The sequence below is a fragment of the Crinia signifera genome, chromosome 7 (genome assembly GCF_055691185.1).
Source record: "Crinia signifera chromosome 7, ASM5569118v1, whole genome shotgun sequence".
Taxonomy (NCBI): Eukaryota; Metazoa; Chordata; class Amphibia; order Anura; family Myobatrachidae; genus Crinia; species Crinia signifera.
The window spans coordinates 186,667,055-186,682,485 of record NC_139223.1 but is presented as its reverse complement, the minus strand read 5'-3'; the positions used below and the strand labels follow the sequence as shown (position 1 = coordinate 186,682,485).

Here is a 15,431-nt window from a genome sequence, read left to right as displayed (position 1 = left end):
GCAAAACACTAGCACGGCTATGGTCGACAATGAAAAAGGTTGACATGAGTTTTTGAAGATTTATTTCATTTTTTGAATGTTTTCATATTCATTGTCATGTGTCAACATGGACACCAATGAAGTGGCACAGTTATGTCAACATTTACATGTGTTGACCTTTCTGTGTTGAGTTTTTCTTGAGGCGATTCGCGTCACACCCCCCCGCAAACCCCCCTCCCGCGATTCGCGGCACCCCCCGTGACCCCCCACCTCCCGCAATTCGCGGCAACCCCCCCACCGGAACCCCTGTGAACCCCACCCTCCCGCGATTCGCGGCACCCAACCCCGCGACTCCCCCCCTCCCGCAATTCGCGGCACCCCCCGTGATTCGCGGCAGCTCCAGAATTAAATTGCACATGGAAAACACTGACATGGCTATGGTCGACAATGAAAAAGGTTGACATGAGTTTTTGAAGTTTTTTTTTTCATTTTTTGAATGTTTTCATATTCATTCTCATGTGTCGACATGGACACCAATGAAGTGCCACACTTATGTCAACATTTACATGTGTTGACCTTTCTGTGTTGATTTTTTCTTGTGGCGATTCGCGTCACACCCCCCCGCAACCCCCACTCCCGCGATTCACGGCACACACACACCCCCCCGCGATTCTCGGCACCCCACCCCGTGAGCCCCCCTCCCGTGATTCACGGCACATCCCCCGCGACCCCCCCTACCATGATTCGCCGCAACCCCCGCCCCCGTAACCCCCCTCCCGCGATTTGCGGCAACCCACAATGCGACCCCCCTCTCGCGATTCTCTGCAATCCCTCCCCTCCCGCGATTCGCAGCATCCACCCCCCCACAACCCCCCCCCCCCTCCTGCAATTGGCGGCACCCCCCGCGACCCCCCCTCCTGCAATTCGTGGACACCTAAGTTGCAATACAGGGCATCTTTCATACAATTCTAACCATATTTCTCATATACAAATGTTCACAAATTAAGGGGGCGCAGCCCCTTACGACGGTGTGAAGAGCGCCCGTAGGGCGCGATGAATCACCTAGTATATATATATATATATATATATATATATATACTGTATATACACTCATTGGAATCTCTTGTGAGCTATGTCCACCCCTTGACATCTACCCACCTTATACATTTTTGTGTCGTGTTGTATAAACAATTTTCCCTTCTGCCTATGATTGTAAAAAACCTTTGATGCTAAAAATGCAGAGTCAATGAGACAACGATTCTATGCTGAAGTTTTATATGCTAACATAAATGTGTATTCTATTCTTTTATAGCTTATGTTTCAAAATTTGGTGAATCACATGGTTCGTGCCAAGCTGGCATCTCCAACTTTTTCTTGGATGTAAGTTAAACTTCTACCATTTTTTTTATTTCAATGTATTCTATAACATCTATAAGGTGTGCCCAAATGACAATGAGCTTTTTGCTGTAGCGGCGTTGTATCTAATCGCAGCGGGTTAATGTGTTTGCCAATAGATGGTGCTTTTCCCAGTTGCGCATGTGTAGGGAACGGCTTTGCCTCAGTTTCTTCATTCCTGGAAAGTTGTTTTGCGCTGTCAGATGCATGATGGCTTTCTCCAAATCAGCGCAAAGAGCCGTTATCCAATTTCTTCGCGCAGAAGGCGAGCGTGCATCAGAAATTTATTGCAGGATGAAGGCGGTGTACGGAGAGCACATTTGGTAACAAGAGTTTTCACTTGCGACTTTGTCTACCGCCGGTGCACTTCGTTTAATTATGGCGTGCGCAATTTGTATTGATTTTGCTGTTTTTGGGGGGGGAGTTCCACTTTGGTTTATCGGTATTGTACAGCCAAAGGCAGTTTTGATGATCAATTCCCCCACCATATTTTTTTTTACTAATTTAGCAATGTTATTGTACAGTACATGAAATAAGTAGAACAAGGTAAAAATGCTCCATACAAGTTTTTGGGAATTTACACACATAAAACACTTGCAAAAAAATTTAGTAACTGAACTAGGCCCTATAGGGTAAACTTACTAATACCCCTTTTACACCGCCGAAAAATCCGGGTCAGACCCGGATCTTCGGCGGTGTAAATCCCTAACGCCGTGTCCCTTTACACGGGACTTCTACCCAGGTCCTGACCTGGGTAGAACACGGCTAGGACCTGGGTAGAGGGCGGTGTAAATGGGAACGCTGGGTCGGATGACCCGGCTCCCATTTACATGAATGGAGAACGTCCAACCTGCGGACCGTAGCGTCCGCAGGTTGGACGGATTGTCAGTCTGACACTGACAGACGGCGCTGCTGTCTGCTATACTTTGCAGACAGCAGCGGCGGCGGGGGAGGGAGGTGAACGGATGCCTGTGTGCGGCTTCAACTAGGGTCCAAAAAGCCGGGTGCGACCCGGCGTTTTGGTCTAAAAGGGGTATAAGATGGGAGTTCTATTGAAAGATGGGATGTTTCCCACAGCAACCAATCAGATTAAACTTTTTATTTCTTTAGCACATTATAGAAGATAATTAATAGAATCTGATTGGTTGCCCATAACAACATCCCAACTGTAGTAGAACTCGCATCTTAGTAAATGTAACCTACTGTACATCTCTGTCTAATCAAATTTGTTCTTGTTAGAGTAACGACCAATGTAAAAATGAGAAAATGTTGCTTTTCCTTTCAGGATTTAATCATTATGGGCGCACCTGGATCATATTATTGGACCGGTTCTATTTTTGTGTACAATACCTCAGCAAACAAGATCTACTCCTACAGCAATAAGAACAATACCGTCAAATATGGGAGCTATTTAGGTAAATATATCTCCCTCCCCCCCCCCCCCCCCCAAATGACGTGCATTGCAGTATCAGGGCATTCTGTCTAAAGGAGGTGTTACTAGTGTCCGACTGGGGTAGGAAGGGCTCATCGGGAGGATACAATGGGAGGGCCCATGAGAAAGGGGGGGGGGGGGGTGACCACATAGCCTTGGCTAACACATAGGGTGGTATTCAATGAGCCTGATTTGCCAGGTTTTTATGGCGATTTTGTGCTGTAAGGCGAATTTCTGACTAAAACGGTGAATCACCCTATTCAATGACCAGATGGCGAATACATTTCAAGGTTTTTTCGCCATGATTCACCGAGTAGCAATCGCTATCTTTTTATGGTGAAGTGGAAGGTGAACTTTTAAAATAAAGTGTTTTGTTTTTTACAATTGGTGTCAAAAAATCAGGAATTTTATTCTGAGGAGGGGCATGCTATTTTTATTCATGTGCTGTAAGCAGCCAGCAGGGGGCCGGAGCCGAGCCGCTCATTAGATATTCATATATTCACTTCGCCCGATCATTACATATTCATGATCGGGTGTAGTGAATATACGCGGTCCCCTGCTGGCACCCCCGGGGGGCAGCCTGTGCTGCCTGGCACCCGGGGAGCACCCCCCCCCCCCAACAAACGTTCTGGGGCAGGCAGGGAGACTTCCATCTCCCTGCCTGCCACCGTCCTCAGGCTCCCTGCGGTGTTCGCCGCAGGAGCTCAAATTCGCCGGTCAGGGGCAGCGAGCCCCTGACTCGTTGAATACCGGAGCCGGCGAGGCTCCGGAATGCGGCGACCAGTGGCGAATGTGCAGCGAATCCTAAACAGGATTCGCTGCACATCGCCAAAACCAACATTGAATACTGCCCATAGGGGTTATTCTGGTTCACTCCTTCTGGAAATTTCTTCTCAAATGGACAAAACCATGTGCACTGCAGGGGGGCAGATGTAACATGTGCAGAGAGCTGGTCCAGCCCTGGGTGTTTTATATCTGACTTTCCAATGGAACCAATCTCTCGGGCCTGTGATAAAGCCTAGTTAATCCATCTCTGATATCATCATGATAATTCTACAAAATGACGGTACATCAGGGTTGCCGACCCTCCCGGAATTTGCGGGAGTCTCCCGAAAATCGGGTCCTTCCTCCCGGAAGGGTGGGCAACCCTCCCGGAATCAGGGGGACCCCCACTGAGCCCCCCGATCGCGGCATTTATATGCCGCAATCCGCGGGTCTCAGGGGAGGGGGCGGAGCTAAAACGGCACAATCGTGACGTTTTAGCCCCTCCATGGATAACAGTTATTTCGGCTATTTGTCGTAATGGGGGCGGGGCTTAATGATGTCACGGTTAAGCCCCGCCCCCAAAACGCGTAATGCAAGATTCCTCTCCAGGCTTCTCCCGGAGAGGATTTTTTTAAAGTCGGCAACCCTGCGGTACATATATATGTGTGCGCTATATAAGACACTGATAATAAATAAATATATTGAAGTATGTTTAACCCTGTGAGTGCCAACGTCTCTGTTAGAGATGTGCAAAATATCCAGCATCACTCACATTTCTTATATCAATTCAAATAAAAATGAGCGAATGTCCGCGGCTGCATGCGAGTGGATGTGTACGCTGATTTTTTGTCCGAGAACAGGGCGGGCGCAGACGTAATTTGACGGCAGCCGCCCACCCTGTGCAGGCTTTGCCACGCCTGCGTTCGCATGGCGACGCCCAGCATTTCCCTGGGCGAACCCACCATTTTTGTGGGAACGCCCAGAAAACGCTGGGCGTCCCCAATGCGAAAACCCCCTGCCCGCCCACTACCCACCCCACTGTATGCAAATACCTTGGCGACTGCACATGCGTATATTCTACCGATGTGCATGCGCAGACCCAAATCATCGGTCCCCACCGCAAATTCGCAGGCGACCGAGTCAACCTCAATCGGAGCCCATTGTTTTATTCATGAGCTTTTGTCCCAGATAGACAACTGGAATGTGAAAGTGTTATAAAACGGTTGTTACCGTAAGATGCCGGTGAGGGTTCTGTGGAAGGGCGAGGTCCATGTTCCAGAGTTGGTGTTTTGGGTGGAAAGGCAAAACTTGGCACTGACGTTGTACAATAACAGGAAATTAGTTTCGCTGACAGCATCAAATGGTTACTTTTTTATCAAACCTTCTTCATAATCTCATGGAGTAAATCTCAACTTTTTAAAAATTTGCATTTAAAGTTCTGAGAATTTCCAGCAGTTCTCCTAAATGTCCCAAACTCTGCCCCAGTCGCTGTGACTGCTGCCGGTCTGACCTCTGTAGGTGGGCAACAGATTCACAACATGTTTCCATTCACCAAATACTTTGTTCTACTGACCCAGATAAGGGAGAGATAACCTATTAACAGCTCAGGGTGAATGTTCCTTCCTGGCAATCAGATGACCCTAAAGTCACCATTCTCCGTTCTCTTGCACAATCAGTTTTGTGGATGAGATTGTTATGTTTTAACTGAAAAAGATATCCAACCTCATTTCCTCTACAAATGACACTTACTAGCCAACTACAAGCCCCTTCCCTGTGCAAGTTCCACGAGGAATGTACAGATGGAGCCCCCATCATTCAGCAGGGGTCTGGCAGTCGGATCGCCAACCGCCAACCCCTGGAATGGTACGCGCGCGCAAGAGATGCTCGCACGTCCCCTTCCGACGGAGCTCCCCGCCGGGTTTAATAAGGTCGATCCTTGACAGATTGATGAGTTTTTCTGGAATTTTTTTGTTGTCGATATCTAGACCTCAGCACCTGGACCCACAATTAGTGTATGGCGTATCCACACCTCAAGCCAGGCTTTACAATTCCCAATTACAGTCCACGTGGATGGTAAAGCATGATTGGCTGGTGCGTTATCACCTTGAACATAACGTTCTTTATGGGGATAAATACCATTCCTCCAAGCTTCATACATTTACCCCTGACTGCCTTGAGTGTCTGTAATTGGTGAGTAGCACCACCAATAGGAAGTCATTGCCAACCACAGTGAAGCTGGTGCAGTCCCACAGGCTGCATCTGGCCTCACTTAGGCTTGGGCCGTCCAACCACAGCATGTTAAAAGCCTGACAGTCAGGATCCTGACTTACATGGGCTATTCTATCTCATGGGGGTCCCCGACCCCCATAGAGAGAGAATAGAATAAGTGGCAAGTGTAGCAACCCGCAAGGGGTTTGGTTGTGTTCGCCCTCCGTCAGCATCCTGGCAGTCGGGATTCCGATGTCGGTGTAATGACTGTTGGAGTCCTGACTAGCAGGGCGTCATACCACACCCAATTTTACTGGGAGGGCTGCAGTCCTGCAGCCCATGGGTTTTATTCAGGGCCTTGTACTGCCTTATCGCAGTACAAATTTCTTCTCAAAATGGACAAAATCATGCTGCACTGCAGGTGGGGCAGATGTAACATGTGCAGAGACAGTTAAGTCATAGTTGCCTACCCTCCTGCATTCTGCAGGAGACTCCCTGTCATAGCAGCAATCTCCCTCTCTCCCTCATTAGTCTAGCAATCTCCCTCATGTCACCTAGCCCACATTACACTGTTACATCATAGTAACCTCCCCTCCTGCATTCTGCAGGAGACTCCCTGACATAGCAGCAATCTCCCTCTCTCCCTCATTAGTCTAGCAATCTCCCTCATGTCATCTAGCCCACATTACACTGTTACACCATAGTTACCTCCCCTCCTGCATTCTACAGGAGACCACCTGATATAGCAGCAATCTCCCTCTCTCCCTCATTAGTCTAGCAATCTCCCTCATGTCATCTAGCCCACATTACACTGTTACACCATAGTTACCTCCCCTCCTGCATTCTGCAGGAGACCACCTGATATAGCAGCAATCTCCCTCTCTCCCTCATTAGTCTAGCAATCTTCCTCATGTCACCTAGCCCACATTACACTATTACATCATAGTTACCTCCCCTCCTGCATTCTGCAGGAGACTCCCTGACATAGCAGCAATCTCCCTCTCTCCCTCATTAGTCTAGCAATCTCCCTCATGTCACCTAGCCCACATTACACTGTTACACCATAGTTACCTCCCCTCCTGCATTCTGCAGGAGACTCCCTGACATAGCAGCAATCTCCCTCTCTCCCTCATTAGTCTAGCAATCTCCCTCATGTCATCTAGCCCACATTACACTGTTACACCATAGTTACCTCCCCTCCTGCATTCTGCAGGAGACCACCTGATATAGCAGCAATCTCCCTCTCTCCCTCATTAGTCTAGCAATCTCCCTCATGTCACCTAGCCAACATTACACTGTTACATCATAGTTACCCCCCCTCCTGCATTCTGCAGGAGACTCCCTGACATAGCAGCAATCTCCCTCTCTCCCTCATTAGTCTAGCAATCTCCCTCATGTCATCTAGCCCACATTACACTGTTACACCATAGTTACCTCCCCTCCTGCATTCTGCAGGAGACCACCTGATATAGCAGCAATCTCCCTCTCTCCCTCATTAGTCTAGCAATCTCCCTCATGTCACCTAGCTCACATTACACTGTTACATCATAGTTATCTCCCCTCCTGCATTCTGCCAGAGACTCCCTGACATAACAGCAATCTCACTCTCTCCCTCATTAGTCTAGCAATCTCCCTCATGTCACCTAGCCCACATTGCACTGTTACATCATAGTTACCTCCCCTCCTGCATTCTGCAGGAGACTCCCTGACATAGCAGCAATCTCCCTATCTCCCTCATTAGTCTAGCAATCTCCCTCATGTCATCTAGCCCACATTACACTGTTACATCATAGTTATCTCCATTCCTGAATTCTAGTATATCTTACTAATTGCTTTGGGGCTCATCTACATTTGGATACAAGTCATTTTACAAGATTCCTCTCAGATGTAGCAGTACACACCCACGCTTCCAGGTGCCACATTCACCATCTCTCCATATATGGAACTAGACACACCCTCTGGGTGGAGCATGACACGCCCCCTCAATGGGGCACTTTGCTAAATTCTATTACCAACTTTGGAGGGGGTGTGGGGAAACTGAAATCTAAATTGCAGTGTAAAAATAATGCAGCCAGTATTTACTCTGCACAGAAACAATATATCTAACCCAAATCTAACTCTATACATGTTACATCTACCTCACCTGCAGCGCACATGGTTTTGCCCATTTTGAAAATAAATTTGTACTGCGGTCAGATCTGAATAAGACCCCATATGTAAATTACGCCACTGATAATCAGTCATATTGTCGGTCTGTGCGTATATGTTTTACCGGGCCATATCCCTGCCAGTACATGTGCATGCCACACACACACACACACACACACATATCTAATTTTGTCCTCGTGTCACATCAGTAGGCAAATCTTAGCAGCCTCAGCATGATGCAGTAAAATGAATGTAAACATTGAAAGCAGAAGAATTTCTCATGCGTCCCGCTGTGTATGCGCTGTGTATGGGAGACAGGATATTGTACCTCACCCAAGTTTCTTTTGCATGTTTTGCTCTTTAGAAGACAAAGGATGTGGTTTTCTACATGAGTCTTGTATCTGCTGTAAGCTGCTCTGTTGTTCGGCTCTATCTCCATCTCCCCATATAAATTATCACAATCAGACTTTCATAAATCATAGATGTTTTTTGAGCAACATATATATAAAATATTTGATTAAACACCACGTTCTCTCCTGAGACCATCTCTAGCCGCTCTGCAGAGTTTGTAAATCCTAAATAATTCACTTCATGTTATATATTATCAGAACACGTTATAGTATATACAGTGGCGTAGCTGCATATGTGGCAGACCCTGCAGCGGCTTGGGGGAGCAGTGCCAGCAGGGTCTGTGTTGGACACCACTGGCTAAACTGAGAGGCGACCAAGGCAGCAGTGAGCGCTGAGCTGGTCCCGTCCTGTACATATCTAATGAGCGGGGACCCGGTGCAGTGCATATTGAACGAGAGGGTCCCCGCCCCATGCATATATAATGAGCGGGTCCCATTCATTATATATGTACGGGGCAGGGACCCACTCATCAAATATGCACTGCGCTGTGTCCCCGCTCATTAGATATGCATGGTGCGGGACCAGCTCAGCACTCAATGCTTCCTTGGTCGCCTGTCAGCTCAGCCAGCGGTGCCCGTAGTCCATCGTCTCGCCCCTTCGCGCAGGGGGGGGGGGTTGGCGCCGGTATTTTTTTTTGGGCAGGGGGAGAAAAATTTCTGGCTACACCACTGAGTATATATATTTATAGAGAGATATCTTCCATGCCCATTGTATTTATAGCTCATTAACCCTAATTACTGTGTTGACATTTTCATTTGCAGGTTACTCGGTTGGGGCAGGACATTTTCAGACCTCGAAGAGCAATGATATCATAGGAGGGGCCCCACAGCAAGACCAGATTGGTAAGGTAAGGAGAGTTCTCTTATTTGGGATACTTTCAAGAAACAACTTGGCATTGTATCCGTGATCTAAGTAATATTATACTAATGAGGCCTACACACGGGGAGATTCGGCTGAGCGTTCTGCAGGATGCTAGATCGGTCAGAACGTTTCAGCATGACCGCTCAGCACACAGCGATGTGCCAGCGCTGTGTGCTAATACCAATCTGTGAGCATCGATAATCGCCGATCCGTCAAGGAATCCGAAAAAGACAGCTTGTTAAAAATCCCTGACTCGTTAATCCTGATCTTTATGTGTCAATTTTTCAAGGATATGCAACAAGTTGGATACCGATCCCTTACTGGGCATCCGGAAAGGCAAATTTTACCCCATTATATTGTCTGTGATGTAACAGAGATATACAATACCAATCTTTAGCAAATAGGAGATTTCTGTGATATTAGTTTGTGTGCACTCACTTTTTAACCCAGGGGCAGTAGAGTCTGTAGTAGCACCAATGCAGCAATTTATACTTCAATTAGGGGCGATGCAGTCGGCAGGTCGACAATAAAAAAGGTCGACAGTCAAAAGGTTGACCTCTATCGGTTGATAGGTTACAGGCCGACACATGAAAAAAGGTAGAAATACCTTTTGTCGATGTGTTCAAAGGCCAACACATGCAATAGGTCGAGATGGGGAAGGTCGACATAAAAAGGTTGACATTCTTTTTTCACATATTCTTTTTTTAAAAATCAGGTGTTTTTTCATACTTTACTTTCCAAGTGGACATAGAGTTAGATGTATGTCGACAAAGACACAGAGTCGATGGACATAGTGGACATAGAGTTAGAGTATAATAGTGTGCCAAGTGTAGCAAGGCACGGCGCCCAAAGCATGGCAAGCAAAGTGGTATACGTATATGTCGATGTATGTCAAAAAAGTGAAAAACTCACGTCGACCGTTTCCACGTCGACATATTGCTTGTGGTGACCTTTAGACCCAAACTCAAACTTTGGCCTGTCGACCAATAGTGGTCGACCTATTGACTTTTGACCTTCTTACGGTCAACCTTATGACCCATACCCCAGTTAGGGGACAGCTCCGTCTCAAATGAATTTCGATCAATGATTTCAGTCATAAATATAAAGGAAGTTATTTAGAGATTCTATGAAGGTCATTACTATACATAGAATATACAACAATATGTAACACATATGTCTCTACAGTATGGAGGTTATTCTGGTTGACCCGCAAAGCTAAGAAATTCACAGCTCTGATCTAAACACCGCCCGCAGCGATCGGTGCCGCTTCCTTGGAATTTGAGAGCTCTTTGTTATTCAGTCACACTGTCCTTTATTACATTTCAAGTTGTTGCCATATCCAGGATTTGAACCCATCGTCTGTGACATTGCAGTCAGACACTCTATTCATACATTATCTGACACTGCATAGAGAATATCTTTAGGAAGATGGGCGCAGCTCCAACCCCATCTGAATCAGACCTATTATGTCAGTGTTCTGTGAGGTGCAGGACGATAAAGGACTGCCAATACCTTCATTTGTCACAGTACAGTATATTACTGGCAGGTTTCAGACTGTCTCAGCACTTCTCTAATACAGAAACCGCTGCTTGTGGCTAGATGATAACATAAATTGTACCCACAGTCTAAGGGCATTAGGTTAAACCACCATGTGATCAGAAGAAGCCCGATAACAGTGGCATGTCAGTATAAGGTGAAATGGTTACACCAGGTGATTTCCCAACACCGCAGCCTGAAAAGGAACTAACATTAACCCTCTGGGTGTCAACGTTGCTGAAAGAGATCCTCAAAATATCCGCTAAAAATGCCAGCGCCGCTCACAGCGACTGTTCTTTTAGTATAAATAAATACAAATGCTGCCAAGTCAATTAATTCTAGTTTAAGTAAATATTGCACCCAAAAAAAGAACAATTGCTGTGAGAGGCGCTGGCATTTTTAGCGGATATATTGAGGTTCTCTCACCGCAACGTTGGCACTGAAAAGGGTTAAGTTCTACAATATAGCACAGTCATTTAATAGGGGTGAACTACTGCAAGCTGCTATGGGGCCCAGAGCTCATAGGGTCTCACCTTCCCAGTCAATGTAACACAGGGTTGCCTACCCTCCCGGAATGGCCGGGAGGGTTCCGAAAATCGGGTCCTCCTCCGGGCCCCCAGAAAGGTGGGCAACCCTCCCAGATACCGGCGGACCGCATTTCCCTGGTGGCAGCGTTTTAATTTGCCGCGAATCGCGGCTTTTGTTTGTGTGAGTGTGGACGGGCGTGGCTAAATATGCAAATTGTATCTATTTAGCCCCTCCCGGAGACCCGCAAATTGCGGGATTTGCATTACTGGGGGCAGGGACTAATGATGTCTCTATCAGCCCCGCCCCCAGAAGTGCTGCTGACAGTCTCCTCTCCAGGGTCCCAGGGTATATATAATATTTTCATGCATGCATGCACACATGTGACTGCTATCTGCAACCCATGGTTTATCTCTTATGGTGGAACTGGAGACTAAAGAACATTTTTAATGCTAATTTATATCTGATAAACTGACAGCTCATAAGACAAAGTAGAGAGCTGCCTGCTGTCAGTACTCAGTACTGTGTCTTATTAATTAGTTATATTTATGCTTCATTTATCTCAGGCCTACATCTTCACACTGGATGGAAAACAGCTGGTAATTGTGTTTGAAGCAGAAGGTAAAACGGTACGTAGAAGCGGAACTGTGTATTACAGTGTATACAGTATGCACAAATACCTGTTTCCATTGGCAATTGTTTTATGCTTTACCGATTGCTCAGAAGCCACAAAGGGAAGTCCAGGCAGAGAGAAGTTTGTACCCTCCTGGGATGGGTCCTGTTGGGAGGCATGGATTGTGTATATTAAACCGCTGGAGTACATTAGATTTAAAGAATAGTTTATTAATGCCTGGGCACCGCTTGAGAGAGACTACTATTATATAAAACAGAAAATACTGTATACTATATCTTGTCACATGTAGGAATAGCAGCAGCCTCTGTACTACTTGCACACTGGGAGACCGGAATTGGAGGTTAGTGATGTCACTGTGCTCTGGCCTTGTTAGTTTTCACTAACAATGTAAGTACCAGCCTTCAAAGCACAAACACTATTGGCTATCAGAGCTGCATTACACATTTCCCATACCCCCAGTGCTCTGCTCAGTGAGTTATATATAATGGGGGCAAGGTTTGCTGTGCAGTGGGAATGGCTAGCAACCATCAATCGTTTGCAACCGATGGTCAATGGTTTTGCAATCGATGATGGAGATCTGGTGGTTCTTCATTATCATTGGATGGGAAGGCCACCCTGAATCTCCTCCCTGCACCGTTTAAATGCTGTGTTGCGTGGTCACACGCTGCGTTACATCGCAGAGTGACAGGGATCAAAGGCTTCCCCCTGCTCACAGGACTCTGTGACCCGTGGGTGGGAGAGGGGAACAGTGTCCTGCTGGAATCAGAACATTGGGGAACTGTGCATTACTACACCCCTGTAACAAAGCTGCACCACAAGGTGAGGAACACCTGTCCTGTCTATACTGTATGGCTGGGACGGTACACTAAGTTTAGGAAGAGAGGTAGTAAGAAAGGCTGATTACCTTCGTTAGTGGTGTCATTGACAAGTCATGTTTTAATTATTTACATTTTAGTGATGTGCAAGTGCTAGACTGCTCCAGGATTTTGCTGATCTGTTAACCTGTTGTCCTCTAGGAAACAAGTGTATGTGTATAACAGTACAGGCTGAGTATCCCTTATGTGAAATGCTCGGGACCATGAGCATTTTGGATAAGGTATTATTTCGGATTTTTTTTTTTTACATGCTCACCTGGTCTCCAGATATCCACGGTGACCCCCGGCATCCAAGGCTACCATAGGATTTGTCTTCAGCGGCATCCCCGGTTCCAAGGATACATTTCTCATGTGCGGTGGTGACGTCACCGGCGCACCCGCGCAATGCATTCTTGAGACCGGGGATGCTGCTGAAGACGAATCCAAGGGCCATGGACACCGGGGGACGAGGCGAATATGAAAAATGGTGCAGGTGGGGAAAACAAAACAAGAAATATTCTGAAAACCTATGGATATTTCGGTTTTGGGATATCCAGGTAAGGGATAATCAACCTGTACCTTTTCTTCTGTATCACAGTACAATATACATTATGATGCAGTGTATCTCTTATCATCGCTTCTCTAGCTGGGCTCGTACTTCGGAGCCGCGGTGTGTGCTGTGGATTTAAACTCTGATGGTTTATCAGACTTGCTGGTGGGAGCCCCGATGCAGAGCACAGTGCGGGAGGAAGGCAGAGTCTACGTCTACATGAACAATGGAGGAGTAAGTAGATTTTGGTCAATGGAATATATATATATATATATATATATATATAATTTTTTTTTTTTTTTGGGGGGGGGGGACATTTTCAGCAGATTACATACGGTCGGCCAGACGCATTGGAATCTGCAGAGACCATGCTCCCCCAAGCCATTAAAACTGTGGGGTAAATTAACTAAAGCTTCTAAAAAATAAGAGAAGTGGTTTTGCCCATAGCAACCAATAAGATTCTGTCTATCATTTCTCTACTGCATCTTAGAAAATGATAGATATATTCCTATTGGTTGCTATGGGCAACATCACCTCTTTTCATTTTTATAAGCTTCAGTAAATATACCCCACTGTTTCAATGTTTGCTCCTAACGACAAAGATCTCCTGATGAAAATGATCTGCGGCCTGAATACATTCAGTGTGGGACTGCTGCTGGATCTGCATAACAAATGGAACATGACAGTGTTTTCCTGGAGAACACTGTAACATAGTATTTTGTATGCAGATACAGCGGCAGTCACACACTGAAAATTTTACAAATAAGATACTATGTAATGGCATGGCCTGACTAGAAGGGCTGTTTAACGCAAAAGGAGGGTATATGTATGTGACACATCTATATATACTTAGCAAATGTTCAGTTTCCAGGTATTTTAGAAACCCATTATCTAGGTCTACGCTTTTATTTTTTATATAATGTTAAGAACAAAAGGAGTACCGCATCTTCTGAGACTAAGGGGCAAATTCCGACCAAATTCGGCCTGGGTCCAGATTCAGCCTCCTCCCTGATGTTCAGGGTTTGTGCATGCGTGATTATGCGCCGAGCCGCTTGCTCTGGGAAGTGAAGTCCAGGGGAGGACCGGGAAATGCCCATCGTTTAATGGGCTTTCACATAAAACACTGGACATTACCCTATGAATGTAGGCATGGCGATGCCTACTCAGGGCGAACAGCTGACGTGACATGACGTCAGCGGCCGCCCTGAATTTGGAGATCTGGGGACAAAATAAAACTCAATCTTCACTGACTTATATTAGTGAACAGAAGATAAATCATTAGATGATAAGCAACCAGTGAATGATTTCTCTTCCATTCAGCCGCATGCGAATGGATGTGAATACGAACGTATCTACTCGCATGCTAGAGAGCAGACTCCAGCGTTTACCTGCAAGTCCGAATCAGGCCCTAAATTCCGGTCTCCTTGTTAACATCTGACCATAGATCCATGCAACCCTTCCCCTATAGTTTATCCTGACTAATTGGCGTAACCGTCAGGACTGCTGAGTGTGAAGTTCCTGTTTGCTTTTATTCCATTGTGAATAGTTGGTAAATAAGAACATTAAAGAGAATAGGAAACCAAAGCTTGATCATTATCTCGCTGGTGTGGGGGGGGGGGGAACTTTCAGAGAGAACTTTGACATAGATGTCACCTAAACCACAAATTTACTGCAGTAAAGTGAGACCCTGGCGTGCTTCCAGATTGCAATTCCTAGCACTGGAGAAGATGACTAAACATTGCACATAACGTAGCTATAGTAATACCAGTGCAATCCTAAAGGGATCATTTACAATGACAATCCACGTTACAGGTGACTAGCAGAAGCAGCCTCTACCTCCCCGGAGTCCACATACAGTCATAGCATTAGGTAATAATGATATTTTAGATGACACAGGTGTTCACTACTTCTTAGATCATTTATATGACATGCAGTAATAAAATAATGTGCACAGAGACAATTATTCTAATTAGTTGCTCCTTATTTCCCTACATGCTCACAATAAAAAATAATAAAAAAATAAAATAAAAGATAAAAAAAAAACACGTTACATTTTTCATATGTTTGTAGTCATTTTATAATTTTGTGTTTGTGGCGGGTACTGATTTCTTTTAGTAGCTTTTACTTTTTTTT

At 45.9% G+C, this 15,431-nt stretch overlaps 1 protein-coding gene across 1 annotated transcript in view; it reads left to right on the top strand.

The window, feature by feature from the left end:
* ITGA4 (integrin subunit alpha 4) overlaps positions 1-15,431 on the top strand; it is a 129,192-nt gene that overhangs the window by 47,055 nt on the left and 66,706 nt on the right. The window contains exons 5-9 of the mRNA XM_083154694.1: positions 1,292-1,359; positions 2,660-2,789; positions 9,100-9,185; positions 11,827-11,889; positions 13,395-13,532. Of these exons, the coding sequence (XP_083010820.1) occupies positions 1,292-1,359; positions 2,660-2,789; positions 9,100-9,185; positions 11,827-11,889; positions 13,395-13,532 (485 nt within the window). The remainder of the gene's footprint in view (positions 1-1,291; positions 1,360-2,659; positions 2,790-9,099; positions 9,186-11,826; positions 11,890-13,394; positions 13,533-15,431) is intronic.